The 25481-nt window shown below is 43.1% G+C and overlaps 1 protein-coding gene across 4 annotated transcripts in view; it reads left to right on the forward strand.

Annotated features, from left to right (window-relative positions):
- Positions 1-23282, forward strand: part of CBR4 (carbonyl reductase 4) — a 63240-nt gene extending 39958 nt beyond the window's left edge. For all 4 annotated transcript variants that reach the window (XM_087875159.1, XM_034442679.3, XM_034442678.3 and 1 more), the window contains exons 5-6: positions 9799-9933; positions 22924-23282. In XM_087875159.1, coding sequence (XP_087731285.1) covers positions 9799-9933; positions 22924-23102 — 314 coding nt within the window. In that variant the 3' untranslated portion in view covers positions 23103-23282. The remainder of the gene's footprint in view (positions 1-9798; positions 9934-22923) is intronic.
- The last annotated feature ends 2199 nt before the right edge of the window (positions 23283-25481 follow it).

The raw sequence follows: 25481 nt of genomic DNA on the forward strand, positions 1-25481 counted from the left end.
TTCAATTTATATACCGCCCTTCTCCCTGAGGACTCAGGGCGGTGCACAGCCAGAATTAAAAACATGAAATACAAATATTAAAAACAATTAAAATCTATATAAATTTGGCCCAAAATTTAAAAAACCACAAACCAATTAAACATTTAAAAATTTTTAAAAAATTTCTTCCTAAGCCAGCCCGGCTTGCTGGAAAAAGTGGGTTTTAAGGGCACGGCGGAAGGCACTGAGGTCTTGGATTCTCCTTATCTCTGGGGGCAGCTGATTCCAGAGGATAGGTGCCCCCAGAGAGAAGGCTCTCCCCCTGGGGGTCAGCCTACATTGTTTGGCTGATGGCACCCTGAGGAGGCCCTCTCTGTGGGAGTGCACGGGTCGCTGGGAGGTCGTCGGTAGCAGCAGGCGGTCTCGAAGATAGCTAGGCCCTATGCCATGGAGCGCTTTAAAGGTGATAACCAACACCTTGTAGCGCACCCGGAAGACCACCGGGAGCCAGTGCAGCTCGCGCAGGAGCGGTGTTACATGGGAGCGCCATGCTGCTCCCATCACTACCTGCGCTGCTGCTTTCTGGACCAGCTGGAGCCTCCGGGTGCCCCTCAAGGGGAGCCCCATGTAGAGAGTATTGCAGTAGTCAAGGCGAGAGGTGACGAGGGCGTGAGTGACTGTGCACAGGGAATCCCAATCAAGAAAGGGCTGCAACTGGCAAATCAGGCGAACCTGATAAAAGGTCCCCCTGGTTACAGCCGTCAGATGTTCCTCCAAGGACAGCTGCATATCCAGGAGGACTCCCAGATTGCGAGCCCTTTCTGTGGGGGCCAAGGACTCGCCCCCAATAGTCAGTGATGGAGTCAACTGACTATATTGGGATGCCGGGAGCCACAGCCACTCAGTCTTGGAAGGGTTGAGCCTGAGCCTGTTCCTCCCCATCCAGATCCGCACAGCCTCCAGGCACTGAGAAATCACTTCAAGGGCATCGTTGGGGTGGCCTGGGGTGTAGATGTACAGCTGGGTGTCATCAGCATACTGACGGTATCTCACCCCGAAGCCACGGATGATCTCGCCCAGCGGCTTCACATAAATGTTGAACAGAAGGGGAGAGAGGACCGATCCCTGCGGCACTCCACAGACGAGAGGCCTCGAGGTCGACCTCTGCCCCCCTGCCAACACAAACTGCGACCGGTCGGAGAGAAAGGAGGAGAACCACCGCAATACGGTGCCTCCCACCCCCAACTCTTTCTGCCGGTGCAGCATGATACCATGGTCGATGGTATCAAAAGCCGCTGAGAGATCTAACAGGACCAGAACAGAGGAGCAACCCCTGTCCCGAGCCCTCCAGAGATCATCAACCAACGCGACCAATGCCATTTCCGTGCTGTGCCCAGACCTGAAACCCGACTGGAACGGATCTAGTAAGATGTTTCCTCCAGGAATTGTGGAAACTGTCGCGCGACCACACTCTCAACAACCTTCGCCATGAAGCGAAGGTTGGAGACAGGACAATAGTTGGCCAATATTGCCGGATCCAGGGACGGCTTCTTGAGGAGAGGCCTCACCACCGCCTCTTTCAAGGCAGCGGGGAAGTAACCCTCACTCAACGAAGCGTTGATAACACCCTGGAGCCAGCCTCGTGTAACCTCCCGGGAAGCCAGTACCAACCAGGAGGGACACGGTCATGTGGCCGTACTAAGTCTCCCCAAAGTCCTGTCCACATCATCGGGAGTCACAGCATCAAACTCCTCCCAGATAACATTCTCAAGACTATTCCTTGTCACCCTGCCCTGATCTACCCAGTCAGAGTCCAAATCCCCCCGGATCTGAGCGATTTTGTCATACAGGTATTGTCCGAAATCCTCCGCCCTGCCTTCCAGGGGATCCTCCCGCACTCCCGGATGGAGCAGGGAGCGGGTCACCCTAAACAGGGCGGCCAGACGATTCCCTGATGACGCAATAGAGGCAGAAAAGTAATTAAAGTTTGCCGTCTTTATCGCCACTAGGTAGGTCTTAATATGCGACCTTACCAGTGTTTGATCAGATTCAGCGAGACTGGCCCTCCAACCGCTCTCCAGGCGTCTTTTCCGGCGCCTCATTTCCCTCAGCTCCTCAGTAAACCAAGGAGCTGCGCGGGATCGCTACCGGGTCAGAGGCTGCAAAGGCACGACTTGGTCCAAGGCCCCACCAGCTGCCCGATCTCAGGCGGCTACCAGGTCCTCAGCCGAGTCATGTGCTAGATCCTCAGGAAATGGCCCAAGCTCCATCTGGAACCTATCAGGATCCATCAGGCGCCTGGGGCGGACCCATCTTATTGGCTCCGCCTCCCTGCGGTGGGGTGTAGCGGTTCGAAGGTCCAGGCGAAGGAGCGAGTGATCTGACCATGACAAGGGTTCCATGTCTATATCCCCTATAATAAGATCACTCAACCACTGGCCAGAGACAAAAATCAAGTCCAGAGTGTGTCCCCCCCCTGTGGGTGGGGCCATGAACTAGTTGGGTCAGGTCCATGGCTGTCATGGAAGCCATGAACTCCCGAGCCGTCTCAGACGTTTCACCGATGGACGGCAAGTTGAAATCACCCATGACCATAAGCCTGGGTGTATCAACTGCCACCATGGCTATCACGTCGAGGAGCTCGGGCAGGGCCATTGCCGCGCGGCAGGGAGCCAGGTACGCAAGCAACAAGCCCATCTGAACCCCATGACCCCATCTCACAAAGAGGGATTCACATCCGGCAATCTGTGGCACAGTGGTCTCCCTCGGACTAAGACCTTCGTTAATAATAACCGCCACTCCCCCGCCCCTCCCCTGGGCCCTCAGCTGATGGAATGCTCTGAAGCCTGGTGGGCACATCTCAACCAGAGGGACCCCTCCCTCTGGGCCCAACCAGGTCTCCGTAATACCCGCCAGGTCCGCTCCCCCCTCCTGTATAAGATCGTGAATGAGGGGGGCCTTATTTACCACGGACCTGGCATTGCACAGCATCAGCCGAAGGCCCAGGTCCTGAGTATCTGAGCCACCTAGTATCCGAGGGGAGCCTTGGAGACCGGGGCGCGCAATAGCTCTCAAACAGCGAGTGCGCACCAACACGTGATATGGTCTCCTGCTCCCGCCATATCTGCCCCTCCCATCCACCGTGCTGATGGTACACCCCTCATTGGTATAACCCTCCATCCCCTCTCCAATCCCTCGTCCTGCACCCTCCAAACCGTTGCCCCGTGCCAGGCTCGGCTCTGACCTTACTGGATTTTCCCCCCATCCCCTTTGGTCGTCCTCCCAGTTCCCCTTAAAAAATTGTTAAAAGACCCCCTCCCCGAACCCTTTAAAATCTTATTAAAACACTTTCCTAAAAAACCCCACAAGCCCTTCCTCGCGCCATGCCATCTCTCAGGATTCCAAAATCTGTCATCATGATAGGCCCTCAATAGAGTGGAGGGCCAAACCTGCGAGAGGGGGGAATCTCGCAGGGCAAGGAGTTCAGACACTGAGTACATTAAATCGTCAGGGGTGAGGATAGTCCATGGTTGGGAGACCACCATGATGTTATAATACAGGGGAAAAAGTTCCAGTCCATGGCACAGGCAGCCGAATTCCATTGCCCTCTCACAGCAGTGGAGGGGGAGATATGCCATCCGACCCCCGGAAATTTCTTGGCCGACCGTCCTCTCACAAAGGCCAACCACTAAAACTTTGATGGAAACCTGGGAGTGAAGGCAGCCATACACCGACTCCCACCGGCCTCGAGTCCATAGATCCAGTTCCCCATATGGATTAGGAGAAGTCAGAAAGCCCAATCCTCCAGTTCATGAGAAGGATTAGTTCGAAGTTTAGTTCAGGAGAAATTTTGCAAGGCAGGAGATTCAGAGATGGCTTGATGGAAATGGGGGAAAGTAGGAACAGCTCAGCAGGCCAGGATAGGCTGGGTAGCTATAGCCATAATGAGGCCAACAAGGTCTTAACTCGGTTGAAAAAAGGAAGGAGAGGAAGGAGATGCCGGTATCCACAGCCATTCCGTCTTAGAGGGGTTGAGTCTGAGCCTGTTCCTACCCATCCAGATCTGCACCGCCTCCAGGCATTTAGACATCACGGAAAGGGCATCCCTAGGTTGGTCTGGGGTGGAGATGTAAAGCTGGGTATCATCGGCATACTGATGATACCTCACCCCGAAACTACAAATGATCTCACCCAGCGGCTTCATATAGATGTTAAAGAGCAAGGAGGAGAGAACCGACCCCTAAGGCACCACGCAAGTGAGGGTCCTCGGGGAGGAACTCTGTCCCCCCCGCGCAGACAAACTGCGTGCAACCCGAGGGGTAGGAGGAGAACCACTGTAAAACAGTGCCCCCTACCCCCACCCCACCCCAAGTCGCCGCAGAAGGATACCATGGTTGATGGTATCAAACGCCGCTGAGAGGTCAAGTAGGACCAGGATGGAGGAATAACCCCCATCCCGGGCCCGCCAGAGATCATTCACCAGGGTGACCAATGCTGTTTCCATGCTGTGTCCGCGCCTGAAACCCGATTGGTATGGGTCTAGATAATCCGTTTCCTCCCCTCTGTTGTGTGACCCACAGCGGTGCCCAGGTGCGCGAGGGGAACACACTCCACGTGCAGGCCAAAGGCAAGACTTGCGAGGTGGCTGAGGAGATGACCAGCGGCAACCTGCTTTCCAACCGCAAGCAAAAACAGATGGGACGGAGTAGACAGACGGATGGTATCCGGCAGCAGCCGGCCCACCCCCTGCCTCACCTTGTCTTGGCCTGCAGCAGCAGCAGCCAGAGGCAGTAGCCAGAGGCGCATGGGTGAGGTACTTTGTCTGGCCTGCTGGATGTTCCAGGCAGCCACCTGCCCTTCCCAGCCACATGGGATGAAGCAGGTGCATCCGTTGGTCTGCATCATGTGCTTCCCCCCGACTGCCTGCTGCCAGTGCTGTCGCCATTGCTATGCCTCCTTCTTGGAGGGTCAGCATGGTGATCACAGTTGGCTGCCGAGCACCTGCTGCTGGACACTTCCCCCCCAATGCACACACACACACACAAAGAGAAACATGCATGGATCTGGGAGAAGTGAGCAGAGAGGCAATGATGGGGGAGGGATCAAAATGGGAAGCCTGTCTGGAGCCTCTGGCAGGTTAAAAAAACAACCTGCAGAGCAGGGGCTTTCCTTTTTGTCTACCCTCCCCTCTGTTGTCTTCACGCCTGGACTGACTATGCCTGATGCCAAGAGGACAGTTCTGCTTCCCCCCCTCCCCGCAATGCCAGAAGCTGCACGCCACTGCCACTGACCTGCCACATCCCTCCCCCAGCCCCTGCGATCACCTATTGTCCATCGCACACTGGCAGGCAGAAGCCCCATGGCCTAAAAGTCCCATTCTCTCTCCTTCCTATCTCATTCCTTCCTCCATGGTCAGGAAGGGATGAGGGGAGGGGGAGACATTGGCAGGGTGGCTTTAACCTGATGAGGTGGGGCAGTTCCAGGGTGTGGTGCTGATCTGCAACCTGGTGGCAACAATCCCGGCCAGACCGTGGACAGCCTTAGATCCATGGCACTGCCTTGGCATCACCCCCTGGACATGCGCATAGGAGGCGGCAAGCACACAAGGGATGGCATCCTGGGTGAAAGGGAAATGCTCAGAACACAGTCTCCATGGATGCCAGGCCCTGTGTGCTTGCCACCTCCTGTGTGCATGCCCAGGGGGTGGGGCTGACGCAGCACTGCAGATCTACAGTTGGCCACGGTCGGCCACGGTCTGCCCAGGATAGCTGCAACCAGATTTTAGATCAGTGCCTGGGTTGGCCTCGGCCAGGCCGAGGCACCACAGGCCGGTCCTTTGCTGTTTCCAGGGGGGCCCCATGGACCAGATCTAACCACCTCGCAGGCCAGATCTTGCCCATGGCCCTTGAGTTAGACACATCTACTTTAGAAGTTACAGCTCTGTATGAACTCTTTTGCTAATAATGCCTATTGTAGCTAAGCATTAATAGGGGAAAGAGGATTTGTAGTGTGCAGGAAGCATGTAGTTATATGCAAACCTATAAAGGCATTTTTATCTTAAGAGGTGCCATCAAGTGAAAGATACCTGGTTATGCATGCTCCAAATTACATTTTCCACTGCAATTGCAGATCTGTATCTCGGCACATATATGGGGAAAAAAGAAAAACTTTTGGCATTCACAAGCCTTCAGATCCAGACCAATATTTCAGTTACAATTTATTTTACATTATTGTATCAACTCTATGGAGAGATTCTCATATAAGTTTCCTTTTATTATTTATTTTTGTACTACATATCTTACTAAGAGAAGATTTTTTTAGCTGGAGGGGCATATCAGCTCTAATAAACAATTACATTTATAAGCCTTTTAAACTCTTTCTGGTTTTAGAAAATGAGGGAAGGAAGCTTCTGTAGCATCTGGAGTTAGGCTCATAATTGTAGATTGTAGGCATTGGGTATACTGGTGTTTTTCAAATGATTCAAAAATGCTTACAACTATATACAAGAAGCTCAAATTCCAACATTTTCTTTAAGTTACACATAGGTTACATTTAAATGTTAGCTTCATGATATAAATCAGGAACTGAAAATGGAAAAACAGGGCACAAATACCAATGGATGGAAAGAAGGAATGAAATTTTTACTTTTGTCACATTTAATATAAATCAAATTTAACTGATACATCTGCTATATGTTAAGAATAACTGTCTTCTTTCTACTTTGATGCACTAAGAAACTATAAGACTGTCAAGGATGCTGATTACAACCATCCTTATTAACTCCTTGGTCCCACTGTAGTATGCCAGGTCAGGCTATTAGAATAACAATCAATTCATGTACACCAGATCATTTCTCTGTTCTGCATGTCAGAATAGGTTAATTAATTCCTTTAGGATGTTACACTATGTTTCTGTCTTTATTTCCTTTCCTTACCAGTTGCAAACTTTGTCACCTTGTAGCTGGTACTCATGGGTCTTCTGGATGCAAGAGACCAAGGACTCACTGCAGGCTGTTGGTTTTGAAAATAAATGATAATTTAATGCTTTACTTTTGGCATTTTGGGGGTGAGCCTTCCACCAGAGAAAAGCTTTCTCTTCCCTTTCAGTATTTCAAAACAAAACAGTGCTTCTCCTTTGATTCCTTTAGAATCATAGAATTCCAAACATTATAACAGTTTCATAATACCTCCCACTTTAGCACTGAAAATATTCTTTATATTGTTGTTGCTTTAAAAAATGACTATGGCTAAACATATTTTTCATTCAGTTTTAAAACAGAAAATGTAGTAAAGACTTAAATAGCTTTATTTTTTTCTGTACAGATTGATTTTATTTATTTTATATTATTTCAAGTATGTATAAAAAGTATATATATATATATATATGTAGGTCTTTGGTTATTCGGGTCTTCTCCCACGTAAAATTGGAAGTGTCTTGGCGACGTTTCGACGAAGTCTCATTCGTCATCTTCAGGCTGGTGTTCTCGGCTTCGTGCTTCCAGGGGCAATGTGAGATCGCAGCTGTCTCTTCGTTTTAACTGCTAGTGGGGGTGTGAGCTGATTGGGTGGGAACTTGGCTGTGTTCTGATTGGGTGGAGGTGTGTTCTGATTGGTTAGGGGCTTGGCTGTGCTCTGATTGGATGGGGGGTTGGTTGTGCTCTGATTGGCTGGGTGTGTTCTGTTTGGGTGGGGGCTTGGTTGTGCTCAGCTTAGTCTGAGTTGCAGGGGGATTTGAGCTGGTGAGCTCCATTGTTGTTGTTTGGCTTCGTGTTTGTGGCCGTGCGAGCTCTTCATGGTGGGTGTCAGTCTGCTTCATGTATGGATTGGAGGGGTTTAAAGTGGCTAATGATGCAGCTGTGATCTGGCTTCTGGTCCTTGGTCGTGGCTCATTATCAGTGTGGGTTTGAGTCTGCTTTCTGCGTGGATGTGTGGTGGTGACATCCTGTGTGGCTCTCGTGAGTGTGGGTCTGGTATCATTCGTTGTGTTAGGGACTCGTTTGTCAATAAGGGTGGGTTTCCAAATGGCTGCTGGCGGGAGGTATCGTCTCGTTTGTTCATGCTGTGTGGGCGTTTTTCTATCTCGATGGCTTCTCTGATTATTCTGTTGTTAAAGTGTTCAGTTTTGGCGATAGTTCTGGTCTTTTTAAAGTCAATATCATGTCCTGTGGCTTTAAGGTGTTGGACCAGGGAAAAAGTTGGTTCCTCTTTTCTGACTGAATTCTTGTGTTCTTCTATGCGTTAACGCTTAGCTGACGAACAACACCTAAAAACCGAACTACACACTCTCACTAACGTACTAACATCCAATGGATTCCAAAGAAATAAGATCACCAACCTAATCCAAAAAGAAACCCCCACTAAAATCCAAGACAGAGAACAAGAAAACGTCAAAGCCCTCCTCCCATACATAAAAGGCACCACAGACAGAATAAGCAAAATCCTCCACAAACATAACATCAAGACAGCATTCTTCACAAACCGAAAAATATCCACCATCCTAAGGAACCCCAAAGACAAAATTGAGTTAGAAAATCAAGGAGTATATGAAATCCCATGCACCGCCTGCCCCACCACATACATCGGACAAACCAACAGACGAATAAGTGCACGCATAGAAGAACACAAGAACTCAGTCAGAAAAGAGGAACCAACTTCTTCCCTGGTCCAACACCTTAAAGCCACAGGACATGATATTGACTTTAAAAAGACAAGAACTATCGCCAAAACTGAACACTTTAACAACAGAATAATCAGAGAAGCCATCGAGATAGAAAAACGCCCACACAGCATGAACAAACGAGACGATACCTCCCGCCTACCAGCCATTTGGAAACCCGCCCTTATTGACAAACGAGTCCCTAACACGACGAATGACACCAGACCCACACTCACGAGAGCCACACCTGATGTCACCACCACACATCCACGCAGAAAGCAGACTCAAACCCACACTGATAATGAGCCACGACCAAGGACCAGAAGCCAGACCGCAGCTGCATCATTAGCCACTTTAAACCCCTCCAATCCATACATGAAGCAGACTGACACCCACCATGAAGAGCTCGCACAGCCACAAACACGAAGCCAAACAACAACAACGCAGCTCACCAGCTCAAATCCCCCTGCAACTCAGACTAAGCTGAGCACAACCAAGCCCCCACCCAAACAGAACACACCCCCAGCCAATCAGAGCACAACCAACCCCCCATCCAATCAGAGCACAGCCAAGCCCCTAACCAATCAGAACACACCTCCACCCAATCAGAACACAGCCAAGTTCCCACCCAATCAGCTCACACCCCCACTAGCAGTTAAAAGGAAGAGACAGCTGCGATCTCACATTGCTCCTGGAAGCACGAAGCCGAGAACACCAGCCTGAAGATGACGAATGAGACTTCGTCGAAACGTCGCCAAGACACTTCCAATTTTACGTGGGAGAAGACCCGAATAACCAAAGACCTACACACACACACACACACACACACACACACACACACATATATATATATATATATATATATATATATATATATACTTTTTATACATACTTGAAATAATATAAAATAAATAAAATCAATCTGTACAGAAAAAAATAAAGCTATTTAAGTCTTTACTACATTTTCTGTTTTAAAACTGAATGAAAAATATGTTTAGCCATAGTCTTGAATCTTCATTGTAAGTCCTTCAAACAAATTGAAAAAAATGGGCAACTTTTTAAATTAAAAGTTATCAATATTCAATACTGTTATTGTAAATTGAATGTGTACAATTACAAATTTTGAACTTTTGAAAAGCTTTATTACTTTTATGTTTATTTTAGGAAGTATTGTTGGATTAAAAGGCAATGCAGGTCAAAGTGCATATAGTGCTAGCAAAGCAGGATTAGTTGGATTTTCACGCTCTTTTGCTAAAGAAGTAGCACAAAAGAACATTCAAGTCAACATGGTTGCTCCAGGTGAGTTTTGGGTTCAGTTACCTATTCTTTGTCACATAAGATTCATATTTTTTGAACATGAAAGTCTCAAAACATGGGCACATAGCTATATAAAAGATTCAGTGGGTATTTCTCCAAAATTTCTATTGCACAATTGTATCAGCTTCATATTTAGTAGTTAAAGAAAATTAAAATGGTTGCTAGGGGTACTTGTATACAATTTTTTTCCAGATAATGGTGAATTTACGTCAGTGATAGTCCTGACGCATACACATATGGGAGGCACTTGAAGTGGCCACACAAGGTGTTTTTTTTTTTTTTTTTGAGATCCTGCCAAATGGTGTTAGATAGCAGGAATAAAGAAATACTGGATACCTGAAAGTATGTCCATATATAATATAAATGCATATGGACATTTTAAAGAAAAAGTGAAGATACTGTAGTACTGTGCTTGAGCATCAATGTACATATTGGTACATATAAATATTCCTCTTCTCTTGATGTACTGTTTTCATACTAATACCATTTTCAAACTATACTGTGTGCACAATTATTAGGCAAGTTGTATTTTTGAGGATTAATTTTATTATTGAACAACTACAGTGCTCTCTGTCAATCCAAAATGTTAATAAACCTCAAACCTGAATATTTAAGAAAGTAAAAGTGAGGTTTTGGCTTTCTTAGGAGAATATCTATTTGTGCACAATTATTGGGCAACTATTAGTGTGCATAATTATTATGCAACTAAATGAAAAATGAAAATTTGCCAATCTCATTTATTTTAACAGATATTTAACAGATCAACAGAGTTGGAAGGGACCTTGTAGGTCATCTAGTCCAACCCCTGCCTAAGCAGGAGACCCTACACTATTTCTGACAAATGGCAGTCCAATCTCTTCTTGAAAGCCTCTAGTGATGAAGCTCCCACAACTTTCGAAAGCAAGCTGTTCCATTGGTTGATTGTTCTCACTGTCAGAAAATTTCTCCTTATTTCTAGGTTGAATCTCTCCTTGATCAGTTTCCATCCATTATTCCTTGTCTGGCCTTCAGGCCCTTGGAAAATAGCTTGACTCCTTCCTCTCTGTGGCAGCCCCTCAAATATTGGAACACTGCTATCATGTCTCCCCGGTCCTTCTCTTCACTAGACTCGCCATGCACAGTTGATGCCTTTCACAGTTACTGCTATTAAGCCTGGTTTCACCCAATATATATGTGTATTTTTGCTTTTTCTTGCTTAAGTGTAAGACTTTACTTTTCTCTACATTGAATTTCATTTTGTTAGATAGGGCCCAATTTTCAAATCTGTCAAGATCCATTTGGATCTTGAGACTATCTTCTAGGGTGTTAGCTATTCCTGCCAGCTTAGTATCATCTGCAAATTTGGTAAGTTCCCCTTCATCTATTCCCTCATCTAAGTCGTTTATGAAGATATTGAAGAGTACTGGGCCTAAGGCAGAACCTTGTGGTACCCCACTGCTTACTTCCCTCCATGTAGATGTAGACCCATTAAGGACTACTCGTTGAATACGGTTTGTCATCAGGTTATGAATCCATCTGGTAGTAATGCTATCTATCCCACTTTTTTCTAGCTTACCAAGAAGTAGGTTGTGGTCTACTTTGTCAAATGCCTTGCTGAAGTCTAAGTATATTATGTTCACAGTATTTCACTGGTCTACCAATTTAGTGACTTTATCAAAGAATGAAATAAGATTGGTTTGACATGATCTGTTTTTAACAAACCCGTGCTGACTGCTAGTTATTACTTTACTCGTTTCTAGATGTTGGCAGATCTGTTTTTTTTTTTTATTATTATCTTTTCCAGTATCTTCCCAGGTATTGATGTTAGGCTGATCGGTCTGTAGTTTCCTGGTACTGTTTTTTCCCCTCTTTTTTGAAAATGGGAACCACATCAGCTCTTTTCCAGTCCTCTGGTAGTTCCCCAGTGTTTCAGGACTTTTGAAAGGTGTGGTACAATGGTTCTGAGATGACATCTGCCAGCTCCTTTAGAACTCTGGGGTGTAATCCATCAGGTCCTGGTGATTTGTATTCATCAACATCAGACAGGTGTTCTCTTACTGGTTTTTTTGCTTATTTTAACTTTTATTTCCAGTCTGTTTCTTAAATACCTGCAAAGGGGGCTGCTGCTGTTGCCAGAGCATGCTTGCAGCAGCTCCTCTTGGTTTTATTTTATTTTATCAATTTTTAGTACCCCCATTGGATACTTTTTATTTAAATAATACTTCTTGGAGATGATAACAGTGTAGACCACAACACAGACAAAGTTTTGGTTGCTGTGGATTAATAAAGCATGGGGAAAAGAAAGAAGCACCATGGCACCAGCCCGGGATTTCTTCCACCAGGGAAGAATGCAAAACAACCAAAAATTGAGGAGTATTTTGCTGGCAAGTAAGTAAAACTATCCCCCCTCCACTTCCAACAATCTTGAGAGGTTAGAACAGGACCTGCAAAGAGATCTGACAAAACAGCAGATACTAGATTTTCCCGATCCGGGGGGAGGCGAGCAAAATGACAGCCAGCTGTTTTCACAAATAACGAGCCCAGCTACAACCGATATGGAGGCTGAAATAAAGACTAAAAAAAAAGGCAAACAACAAACTAATTAAGTGTGGAGAGCTTACCGTGGGAGAATACAACAGAGTTTGTGGCAAAGCAATGTATTCTCACAGCGCAAACAGTTTCAATATTTGAGCAACTAATAACCATCCAACATGATGTAGAAAGATATAACAATGAAAAAAGATATAGCTGTTTTTCTGCAAGCTCAACAATGGGCTACAGGCACTCCCACTAACGTCCTCACAGCAGACTTGGGTAAATCCCATACTCAGGATAAGGAAGAGGAAAAAGAGCAAAGACCCAGGGAAACAGTTAAAGAGCCTGCTAAAAAGTGGCAGCCCACTCAGAAAAACAGCCCTTCTCCAGACAAGGCAACAAGAGGAGGACGTATTAACAGAGAAGTTTCATTGGAAGACAATAAAGCATCTCCCCTACAATCACACCAATCACATCGCTCACTACAAACACATCAGGTTGCTCTCAGAATCCATATGAACAGACTTAATTATGGATGCTGGAATACCAAGAGTGCTATATTAAATTCCCTAAGCCAGCTTCTTCACTGTCACTGGGGGCAGATTGATCTCCGTGGTGCAGAGTGGCTTCCAGAGGCCCCAAATTGGAAGTGAATACTTCTGTCTTTCAAGCAGCCCACCATCCCGCTGATGCTATTTAAGATGAAGGCACATCTAGCCTCCTTTCAAATCTTTCCCATCAGAGTTTTCTGTGAGGAAAGGGTTAAACCCTTAATTGTCAACATGTAAGCTCCCAAGTTGCTGTCTCTTCCGCATTCTCAACCTTGGGAAAGAGAGAGGAAGAAAGTGGGAGTAAGCCAGCCTTGTTCGGTGAAGATGTACTTAACAGCAGAGAAACTGGTCTCATTAATGCTTTTGGTGCTCTCCCAAAGAAAGAACAAGATAACATATTATTCAAGTTAGAAAATTTAAAGAAATCCTTATTGATCATAATCAATACAGCTAAACTGCTTATAGATCTAGTTTCCCCAATAATTGAGCCTCTTACTTCTTCCCCAAGAAGAAAGGGTTTGCATGAATATGAGATCATGGAAAACAGAAGCCAAGATATACAGGAGCCATTAGAGAACCCAGTAGAGAAGGAGATGCTAGCATCCTTACGTGATTATCCTATGATACCTTTAGCACCACATCAAGAGATCGAGAGAGGCCCCACGTCAGTGTCATTATTTCAAAGCCGAATGGCGCATGACCTAATAACCCCCTGCTCTACACCTAGAGAAGAGGCACCGGAGTGGCAAGCCTTGTTAGCTGGTGTTAAAACCTCTTACTTTGAATACTTTTCTCAGGAGTCTATACAGGATTTAGATGGGACTTCCCTCCTTTTAGAGAAGGCCAATTTCATGTGTGATGACACCTCAATCCATTGCAACAACCCTACAATTTCCATTTGTATAAATCAAATTTCCTGATGAGCTGCAAAAGATGAGGACCAGTGCAAGAAAAACACCTTAAGTATTATGTCATGGAATGTAGCTGGGTGGTACCCAGCTTTTAGAGACCTAAATTATCCTGATCCTCTGATAGATAAGGATATCATTTTGGTGCAAGAGACCTGGACCACGGATGACCTTCTGTTAAATGGTTATCACTCGCATAAGCTAGAAGCAAGGCCAGGAAGACTGAAGGGAGGGCTGGGTATTTTCATTTCTACCAATTTGAGAGCAGAGCCCATTCTTATTGCCCCAGTAAAACATATGGCTATGGCCCTTCTCCTCAAGATGGACTCAGTCCTGCTCTTAATAATTAATGTTTATCTTCCACCATCGGTAAGAAAAGCTGAAATCACTGCAATATGGATGGAATTGGAATATTATATTAGTAAACTCCACCTGACCATCCAAAAGCCAGGGTCTTACTGGGGGGAGACTTCAATGCTAGATTGGGACCAATGCTAGATTGGACTATATACTATCATCATTATCTACCATTGGAGGTTCCCATAAGAACCAGCTCCTCCCTCACACCTCTCTCTAAAGACAAGAGAGCAATTTCGCTGGCCTCTGTCTTGCAAAGATGGTGAATAAACTCAACCTTTATATATCCAATGGCTCTTGGGCTGGCGACTACCCTGGCGAGATTACATTTATGGCAGAGTCCAAAACCAGCACCATTGATTATATCCTAACTTCTATGGACTGATTACATTATGTAGAAAATTTTGAAGTCCTACCTTACCTGGAAAGCGATAATCTACCTTTATGTATATACATGAAGCCCCCCATCCAGCAGATGCTCTTCGGGGACCAATTTATTCCTGCAATTTCTCCAGCAGGCCCAACAAGATGTAGGGTCAAATGGTCCCAACAACTTGACCAGAAGGTGAGAAGAGCTCTATCAGAGGACAATCTTCAAAAACTTTGCTCAGCCTTTATTACAACCAATCCTTCCCAAGATTTACTAGAACCATATAAAAATATAGTTCATAAGCTACAATCAATACTAGTACATGACTGGAACTTTTCAGCTAAGAGGCCTTGTATCACCTCCAAACCATGGTTTGACAAGGATTATGTAGAAGCCAAGAAAGCTGTCACTTTGGCTTATAAGATGTATAAAAGCAAGACTGGGAATGGTAATAAAACAAGTCTTAAACATCTTATTACCCTCAAAAAACAATATAAGCAATTGATTGCTCTTAAGAAGAGACAAGACACAAGGTCCTCCTGGGAACAGCTTATTATGGCTGCAAAGCAAAAGAACTCCTCTCTATTCTGGTGTCTAATAGCTAGACACCCTGACAGAATTCATACCCCATTAGACATCCACATACCTCCTACAACCTGGGAACTTCACTTTCGGAGAATGTACGAAGATCCGTCCGGTGAGAATATAAGGTCTACAATGAAGGACTTACCTAAATGGCCCCCAGTCTCAGAGTACGAAATCAAACCGCTCATTGGCCAACTCAGGACTGGGAAGGCTCCAGGAGCTGACTCGGTTACTGCTGAATTACTGAAGAACAATTTGGAGTGATGGATACCAGTTCTGGCGGCGTTATTCACTTATATTGATTCCACTGGCTATGTCCCAGAAGATTGGGGCTTGGCAATTGTCCCAATTTTTAAAAAGGGAAAAAGAGTTGACCCTGCCAATTATAGACCAATAAGTCTGCTAAACATAATCAGCAAACTTTACGACAAACACCTCCAAGATAAACTAAAGGATTTTGAGAATTTGATTGCTGAAAAGAAAGCCGGGTTTAGAGAGGGGAGAGGCACCACCGATCAGTGCTTAGTTCTTCATCACCTGATTGAAAAATGCATCTCAAATAGACCCGTATCATTATACGCCGGTTTTATAGATCTCAAGGCAGCCTTTGATACAGTTACTAGGAGTAAGCTATGAGAGAAGCTGGAAGCTGCCTCAGTTGACCACAGGCTTCTTCATCTATTACGTGCCCTACATACTAAAACATCCCTCAAGGTAAGGTGTAATATGAGGTGTAATATAATAATATGTAATATGTAATATCCCTCTCAAAGTCAGTTAAAACTCAAAAGGGGGTTGAACGGGTGCATTGTGGCCCCCCTGCTTTTCAACTTTTACATAAATGACATGATAAAATGGCTAAACAAATCAAATCACCAACCCACAAAAATAAGTGACCGAAGCATTGCCCTCCTGCTCTATGCAGACGACACTGTGATCCTCTCCAGGACACCAGTAGGCCTTAAAAGAGCCTTGCAAGCCCTTCTCCAGTACTGTAATAATAATAAACTGGACATAAATTATGAGAAAACAAAGATCATGGCCTTTGCAAAAAGGCCAAAACTTTATTCATGGTATCTAATGGCCACAAAATAGAGCAGGTAACCACCTTCAAATACCTGGGGGTAGTCATTCAGGCCAATGGTTCAAGAAAAGCACATGGAGAATATGCAGCTGCCTTGGGTCAAAGATCAGTGAGCACCATTCTTAATTTTTTCTGCACAAAGGGAGGATACTATGTCCCTGCTGCTATTAAGTTTTTTGTAGGCAAGTCGCTAGCTCAGCTCCTTTATGGGACCTTGCTCGGACCGTCAGCTTCAAGTTTTCTTCTGTGCCTGGAGACAGGATTGATAAAAGTCAAAGCAAGAATCTATATAGTGTCTTTAAATCTCTGGATAAAGCTTAACTTCTTTCTGCAAGGTCTTGCTCCATTAATTCTCCAAGACAAATTCTCTTCATCATGGATCAAGGCTGTCAAGTCCAACCTTGCCAAATTAGGTTTCTCCCCAGCTTTAATACTTAAGATGGACTATGATCTAGCAAGACAAACCTTGCAACAAAGGGTGGAGGACATCGAGAGGCAGGTGGATTTAGGGAAAGCTCCGCTGTTCCTGGCTCCAGATGCCACTAGATGTTTGTTGCTCCTGCCAACTTAGTCAGTTGGAATCAGCAAACCACCAAAAAGTATTTGCACTTACATGGTGCCATGCGCTTCCATTGGCTGTTCTGTATGGCAAGTATAAAAGAATACCATTCATGGAAAGACTCTGTCCCTGCAGCTCAGGAGAGGTGGAGACTGTGGGACACATGCTCCTTAGATGTTCCTTTTATATGGAGATTAGGAAAAAACATTCTGCCAATAACTGCAAGGTATCCTGGCCGCTTTGACACTACCTATGTTCAGTGGCTGCTTAAGGATGAACAGGCCATAACTACAGCACAGGTGGCCAGATTCTGCGCAGCAGCACTGGGGATTTGTCACAAATACGTGTCTTCTTCACCATAGTGATGTATATAACAACTGTGGCTAACCTTTGCACTGCTTAGCCATTTCCTTTTTAGCGTTGAACCCACAACCGGCTACACAGTTTGCAACTATTGTATAGTCAGACCATGTATAATGGACACTGGATTTTATTATAGATTTAGTTGCCATTTATTATTTTAAACTAGAAGTCTTAAGTAAATATATACGGAGTGCTTTTATTTGTTTCCCATCTAAGACTGTAATAATAATAAATGATTGATTGAGTCCTCTGGTACTGTGTTTCCCCGAAAATAAGACCCTGTCTTATATTTTTTTGAACCCTGAAATAAGCGCTTGGCCTTATTTTCAGGGAGGTCTTATTATTTTGGGGCGTGTGGAGCAAGATGGGGCTCCCTTTGCCATCTTACCTGATTTCCAGCTCTGCGTTTAAATATTTTCGGGGAGGGCTTATATTCAGGGGGAGGCTTATTTTAGCGCATGCACTTAAAAGCCTGATTGGGCTTATTATCAAGGATGTCTTATTTTTGGGGAAACAGGGTAGTTCCCTGGGGCTCCAGGATTTTTGAAAGATGTGGTACAGTGGTTCTGAGATGACATCTGTCAGCTCCTTTAGAACTCTGCGATGTAGTCTGTCAGGTCCCGGTGATTTGTATTCATCAAGATCAGACATGTGTTCTCTTACTATTTTTTTTGCTTATTTTAACTTTTATTTCCAGTCTGTCTTTTACAGTTACGTTTTTGGTAGGTTGGGCTATAGTTTCTTTTTGCATGAAAACGATGCAAAGAATGAGTTAAGCAGCTGTGCTTTCTCTCTGTTGCCTATTACTTCCTTGCTGTCTTCTCTCTTTAGTGGACCAACTGTTTCCTTGAATTTTTTTTCTTGTTATTTATATGTTGGAAGAAACTTTTTTATTATCTTTGACTTTTGTTGCAAGTCTTTGTTCATTCTGAGCCTTTGCTTTCCTGACTTTGTCTTTGCAGATTCTGGCTATCTGCTGATATTCTGCCTTAGTTGTGTGTCCCTCTTTCCATTTTTTGTACTTGTCCTTTTTGTCTTTCAATTTGTCAGAGAGATCTTTATGCAGCTATGCTGGTTTCTTCTTGGATTTCTTGTTTTTCTTTCTCATTGGTATTGTGCTGGTCTGGGCTTTTATGATATTTTTTCAGAGTTTCCCAAGATACTTGAGTTGTTTTCCCCTTTAGGATTTTCAACCAAGGAATCTTTCCCAAGTTCTCTCTGAGTTTATTAAAATCAGCTCTTTTAAAATCTAAGACTCTGGTATCATTATGTTCTATTGCTTGTGTTTGTGTTATGTTGAATTCTGTTATGACATGGTCACTCTCACCTACGGTTCCTGCAGTTTCAACTCCCTCTATCACGTCTTCTCTGTTTGTAAGTATTAAGTCCAGTATGGCTATCCCTCTAGTTGTCTCCTCTACCTTTTGGACAACAAAGTTGTTAGCTAGGTTGGTTAGGAACCTATTTGATTTCTTACCTGGTGCAGAATTAGTCTTCCAATTGATGTCAGGGTAATTGAAGTCCCCCATTACTATTGTAGTGTGTTTCCTACATATATTTGTTAGTTGGTTAGCAAAAAGGACATCTATTTTTTCTGCTTGATTGGGTGGCCTATAGTATACACCTATGGCAATGTCATTCTTTTTTTCTTTTATAATGATCCATATGCATTCTAGTAGGTTTTCATCTTTGGTTTCATGCATTTCTGTAGCAATATAGTGGTCCTTTACATACAGTGCAATTCCACCTTTTATGGGGTCTGGGTTTTTTTGAACAATTTATAGCCTTCTATCAGTATGTTCCAGTCACAGGTTTCATCCCACCAAATTTCTGTTATTCCAACTATATCAACTATATCACATGTATTAATAGTTCAAGTTCACCCTGTTTGTTCCCCAGACTTTGTGCATTTGTATATAGGCACTTGAGATCTTTATGTTTGACTCTGGATATGCTTCCTATGTCTCCTATTTGGTGTTTGAGTTTGTCTTCCTTCCCATCCCTCTTTACTTCATTATTTGACTTCCTTTCTGGGGTTTTTTGCTTGGAATTAGGTCCTGGAGATCCTAAAGATTTGCCACTCTCCCCCCTCAATTTTAGTTTAAAGCTTTCCTGATAAGTTGAGCCAGTCGTTTTCCGAAAACATTATTCCCAGTCCTTGTGAGGTGCGGCCCATCCCTTGCCAAAAGCCCATCATGGAGATAGTACAGACCATGATCCAGGAATCCAAAGTTTTTTTGGCAACACCAACCCTTTAACCAGTGATTCACTTCTAAATTCTTTGTACTCTTACCGGATGTTGTCCTTTCATTGGCAGTACAGATGAAAAAACTACTTGTGCACCTAAATCCTTGACTTTCTTGCCTAGCTGCTCGTAATCACTCAATATTGGTTTTTGTGTCATTTGTCCCTATGTGTAGTAGTAGAAAAGGTTGATAATCTGTGGGTTGTATTATTTTGGTTAGGTTCTTTTTGTTTAATATATGTTTTATTTGTAATTTTCCTTTAACAACCATACATATTTTGTGAACAGTGTACTGACTGGGTCAATATATTTTTTACTCAATGCTAATATTAATAATACAATCCAATATACATAATCTTTGTCTTCCGACTAATCTTAATATACACATTGTAGCTATAATAGATTCTTTTATACCTCAGTGTATATAATACTATTTCCCAATTTGTACTCATTCCTTCCCCCCCGGAAAAAAACTTTTCCAGGCTTTTTATGTTTTAAAGCTTCACTTCTGAGTCTTTAATCTTTGTCTATGTATCCAGTCGCTGCTTTCTTAATGTTTGGAGATTATTTTTTAAAATTCTTTTACTTAGGTTAGATCAGGGGTGAAATGCTCCCGGTTCGGACCGGATTTCCCGATCCGGTAGCAATAGCGGCGGGTGGTTTGGAGAACCGGTAGCAAAAATCCCTGCCCCCCCCATGCCCAGCTGAGCCACGCGATCATCAGAAGCTTGTTTTTACTTTTAAAAGCATTTTTGCTGAAAAAATGTTTTTAAAAGTAAAAAAAAAGCCTCTGATGATTACGCGGCTCAGTTGGGATCGTCAGAGCCTTTTAAAAGCATGTTTTCTACAACCTCTTTGGCTGAAGAGGTTGTAAAAAAAAATGCTTTTAAAAGGCTCTGATGATCCCAGTTGAGTTGCCTGATGGCAGAGCCTTTTAAAAGCATTTTTTAACAACCTCTTTGGCCAAAGATGATGTAGAAAAAATGCTTTTAAAAGTAAAAAGAAAAAAGAAAGCTGGCCATGCCCATCCAGTCACATTACCCCCCACCAAGCCACGCCCACCGGTAGTAACAGATTTTACATTTCACCATTGGGTTAGATCTCTAGAATAAAAGTTGGAAGTTGTCTCACCCAGTTTCAATGCTCTGTCCACAAACCGCTTCAGCACAATTATTGTCCCAGTTGTCACAGCTTGTGACTTGCCAAAAATGTCCATCGTCAAAAAGCTGTTTGGTAGAGCTTTCTTCGGACCTAACAAGGAAATTGCAGTTTCCTCATGGTTGACAAAGCACCTTTCCTTCCTTCCCCAGCCCTCCAGGGTGGCTTTGACCCCGTAGGGTCTCCCGGCAAGCAGATACCAGCTGATTTTCATGGAGCTCGGCGGAGCTCCACTATTTTCAGCCATTCCCGCCGTGGCACCAACTAGTTCTCTCATTTTGGTTAGGTTGAGAATTGAATCTCCTATCACCAACACTCGCCCTTTTTTTCTTAGGGAGGTTTGGGGTATTTTTCTATCTATCACAGAAGCATTTGATGGTGCTACTTTTTTAGGGACACTTAATGATACTTATTCTCAATGTGTCTGCATGTTTTCTTTTAGGGAGAGTCCATGAAATTGATTGCTTAGCACCAGTGGGGCTGCATCAAAGTGGGTTGGGTTGTACAGGGATTGTATACAAAGTTTGTGTTTTTTTCTATGAGTGACATGTTTCCAATAGGTCTTCTTCCACTAAGGATCAATTCTTTTAGAAGTTGTTTGCTCATTATTATGTTCAATTTGGGCATATTCATCTTGCAAGATTTGAGGTTTCTCATTTTGTAGGTTGAATTTCAGAGTGGTTAGAGTTTCCTCTAGACTCTTTACTTTTTCTTCTAGTAACTTGATTAATTTACATTTGGTACATATATAGTTTGGGTATTCTATGGACATAAGTGTATACATGGAACGTGTTCTACAGATCACAATAGTATCAGTTTCTTTTTCCATGTGTATTTAAAAAAAATTGAAAATGAAAAACTGGCTAGTCATACAGTGGAATACTTTGATGTATGTGTTGGAGCATTGTCCTGCATAAAAATCATGGTCTTCTTAAAAGATGCAGACTTTTTCCTGTACCACAGTGTCTTCTAAAAACTGGCAGTAGGTTGATTTTGAGTCCCATCTTCAACCCCAAAAGGTCCAACTAGCTCATATTTCATAATACCAGCTCATACTATTACCCTACCTTGCTGGCGTCAGTGTCGAAGTAGAGCTCTGTGACCATTACTGATGTAGCTACGGGCCCAATCATCTCGTCTGTCAAGAGTTACTCTCATCTCATCAGTCCATAAAATCTTTGAAAAATCTGTCTTCAGATATTTCTTGGCCCAGTCTTACCGTTTCAACTTATGTGTCTTGTTCAGTGATGGTCGAGTTTCAGCCTTCCTTACCTGGGCCATGTCTCTGAACACTGAATACCTTGTACTTCTGGGCACTCCAGATAGTTGCAGTTCTGGAATATGACAGCACTTGAGGATAATGGGTTCCTGGTAGCTTCATACTTGATTCTTCTCAAATCTTTGACAGTTAATTTGTGTCTTTTTTTCTCAACACGTTTCTTGTGACCCTGTTGACTATTTGCAACAAAATGTGTGATGGTTCTGTGATCATGCCCCAATATCTTAGCAATTTCAAGAGTGCTGCATCCCTCTGAAAGACTTTCTACAATTTTTAACTTTTCAGAGTCAGTTAAATCTCTTTTTAAGCCCATTTTGCCTGAGGAAAAGAAACTGCCTAATAATTATGCACACCTTGATATAGGGTGTTGATCTTGGGCCACACCCTCCCTCATTACACAAATACACATTACCTGAGGATTCAAGTTTATATAGCATGGAGGTGGAAAATGTGCATAAAATTATGCATAGTGAGTCAAAATACTCACTTGCCTAATAATTGTGCACACAGTGTACAGATTCTGAGTAAAACTTCCAGGTTTACATCCCAAGAGAAAAATATATTTCTCAATCATAATCTCTGCTGATTTTATTAAATGTGCATGTCTCTTCATTATACTTCGCTAAAATTGCAATTCTGCATATACTTTATTTGGAGCAAGTCCTACTAAGAACTGTCAGACTGCTGAATGGGCATGCAAATAAACATTAAGACTATGAATATGAATTATCCTTCTATGATAATGTATGTGTGTTTTTGTGTCTATACCATGTATAAAATATTTCAATTAGTTTTAAGAGTGTGTTTGCAGTATGTAGTAAAGTAGGAAGTATGTAAACCTCCGTCAGATCTGTGTACAACTGCCTTTTTAACTTCAATGCAATTATTTTTCTTGAAATGACTCATAGTTGTCCAGCTGTGATATATGCATTTTGAAGTCATATAACACTAATGCCAGGAGAATTTTATTTCATAAACTCCTCCCTCTTCTTTTTTTAGGCTTCATTCATACAGATATGACAGCCCATTTGAAAGAAGAAGAGCTGAAAAAAACAATTCCTCTTAGAAGATTTGGTCAGCCACAGGAAGTTGCCCAAAGTATTGCATTCCTTTTAGAAACTCCTTATGTAACAGGCCTTGTTTTGGTTGTAGATGGAGGCTTGCAGCTTCTGATTTAAACACTATGAATTCTACATGAAAAGTTATTCAGCAACTTTAAAAATTCCGAAAGAGATCTAAGCAGTATCCTTCTTATTACATTTTAACTCAAATTAAAAGAAAGAAAACATAATAAGGTTCTATTTTAGTTGTGTTTGAAAATATAAGAGAGGATTAAAATAAATATATTCTAAAATCTATTAATAGACTATTGTATTTTTCCTGCAAAATTGGCTAATGGAACATTGGATATGTTGACATTTTTGTGAGATGGCCCAGTGAGGGGTTCATCTATTTCTTTTGATGGCCCAATCAGAAGAAATAGATGAACTCTTTGCCAACCAGTTAACAAATGTATGTAGGAAGTATACCACAGTAGTAATGGGAGACTTTAACTATCCAGATATCAACTGGGAGACCAACTCTGCAGCGAGTGGGAGATCAAACATTTCTAACCAATCTAACTGACACCTTTATCATCCAAAAGGTAGAGAAGGGAATTAGAAGTAAAGCTATACTGGACCTAATTCTTACTAAGAAGTGATGGAGTTGAAATTGCTGGAACTTTGAGTGAAAGTGACCACATCATACTGGAATTCAATATAACACAAGCAATAGAAAATAATCAAACCAGTGTTTTAAACTTTAAAAGAGCTGATTTTAACAAACTTGGAGAGACCCTAGGAAAGAGTCCATGGATGAAAATCCTAAAGAGAAAAAAAAACCTCAAGAAGCTGGGAAACTGAAAAATGTGATCATAAAAGCCCATTCCAGCACAATACCACTGAAAAAGAAAAACAAGAAATTCAATAAGAAACCAGCATGGCTGCACAAAGATCTCTCTGACAAACTGAAAGACAAAAAGGACAAGCACAGAAAATGGAAAGAGGGACATGTAACTAGGGCTGATTATCAGCAGATAGCCAGAACATGCAAAGAGGAAGTCAGGAAAGCAAAGACTCGGAGTGAACTAAGGCTTGCTACAAAAGTCAAAGATAATTGAAAAAGTTTCAACATATTTATAACAAGAAAAAAGTTAAGGAAACAAACAGTAAGTCCACTAAAGAGAGAAGATGGCAAGGAAGTAACTGGCAGTAGGGAGAAAACAGCTGCTTAACTCATTCTTTGCATCAGTCTTCATATAAAAAGAAATTATAGCCCAACGTACCGAAAAAACTACTGTAAAAGACAACTAGAAATAAAAATTAAAATAGGCAAAAAAATGGCAAGAGAACACCTGTCTGACCTTGATGAATATAAATCACTGGGACCTGACAGATTACATCCCAGATTTCTAAAGGAGCTGGCAGATGTTATCTCAGAACCACTGTACCATGTCTTTCAAAAATCCTGGAGCACAGGGGAAGTACCTGAGGATTGGAAAAGTGCTGATGTGGTTCCCATCTCCCCCCCCCCAAAAAAATGGGGGGGAGGAACAGACCCAGGAAACCACAGACTAATTAGTCTAACATCAATATCTGGGAAGATCCTGGAAAAGATAATCAAAAAACAGATCTGCGAACAACTAGAAGCAAATAAAATTATAACTAGTAGCCAGCACAAGTTTGTTAAAAACAGATAATGCAAACCAATCTTATTTCATTCTTTGATAAAGTCACTAAATTAGTAGACCAGCGAAATGCTGTGGACATAGTATACTTGGATTTCAGTACGGTATTTGACAAAGTGGACCACAATCTACTTTTTGATAAGCTAGAAAAATGTGGAATAGACAACATCACCACCAGATCAATTTGTAGCTGACTAACAAACTGTACTCAATGAATAATCCTTAATGGTACTACATCCACATGGAGAGAAGTAAGCAGTGAGGTACCACAAAGCTCCGTCTTAGGCCCAGTACTCTTCAATATCTTTATCAATGACTTAGATGAAGGAATAAAAGGGGAACTCATCAAATTTGCAGATGACGCTAGCAGGAATAACCAGTACACCAGAGGACAAACTCAGGATCTAAAAAGATCTTGACAAACTTGAACAATGGGCCCTATCCAACAAAATGAATTTCAATGTGGAGAAAAGCAAAGCTTTACATTTAGGCAGGAGAAATCAAAGGTACAGATTAGGCAAGACCTGACTCAAAACAGTAACTGTGAGAGGAACCTTGGAGTCCTAGTGGATGATCGCTTGAATATGAGCCAGCAGCAGGCAAAAAAGCTAATACAATCCTGGATAGGAATATGAATATATGAATACATCTGAAGTATTAGTACTGCTGAAACTGGAAGCGTCGCGGCAACACTGGCTGAAAAAATAGCGGGCTCTGACAAGCTCCATGAAAATCCAGCCGGACAAACCATTGTCGGGGGGTCTTCGGACCGGAACTGTCCTGTAGGGATGGTTTGAAAGGAGAGGAGTCTCGGACGACGAAGAGGAAC

The sequence above is a fragment of the Pantherophis guttatus genome, chromosome 8 (assembly GCF_059756535.1).
Source record: "Pantherophis guttatus breed Tessera chromosome 8, ASM5975653v1, whole genome shotgun sequence".
NCBI lineage: Eukaryota > Metazoa > Chordata > Lepidosauria > Squamata > Colubridae > Pantherophis > Pantherophis guttatus.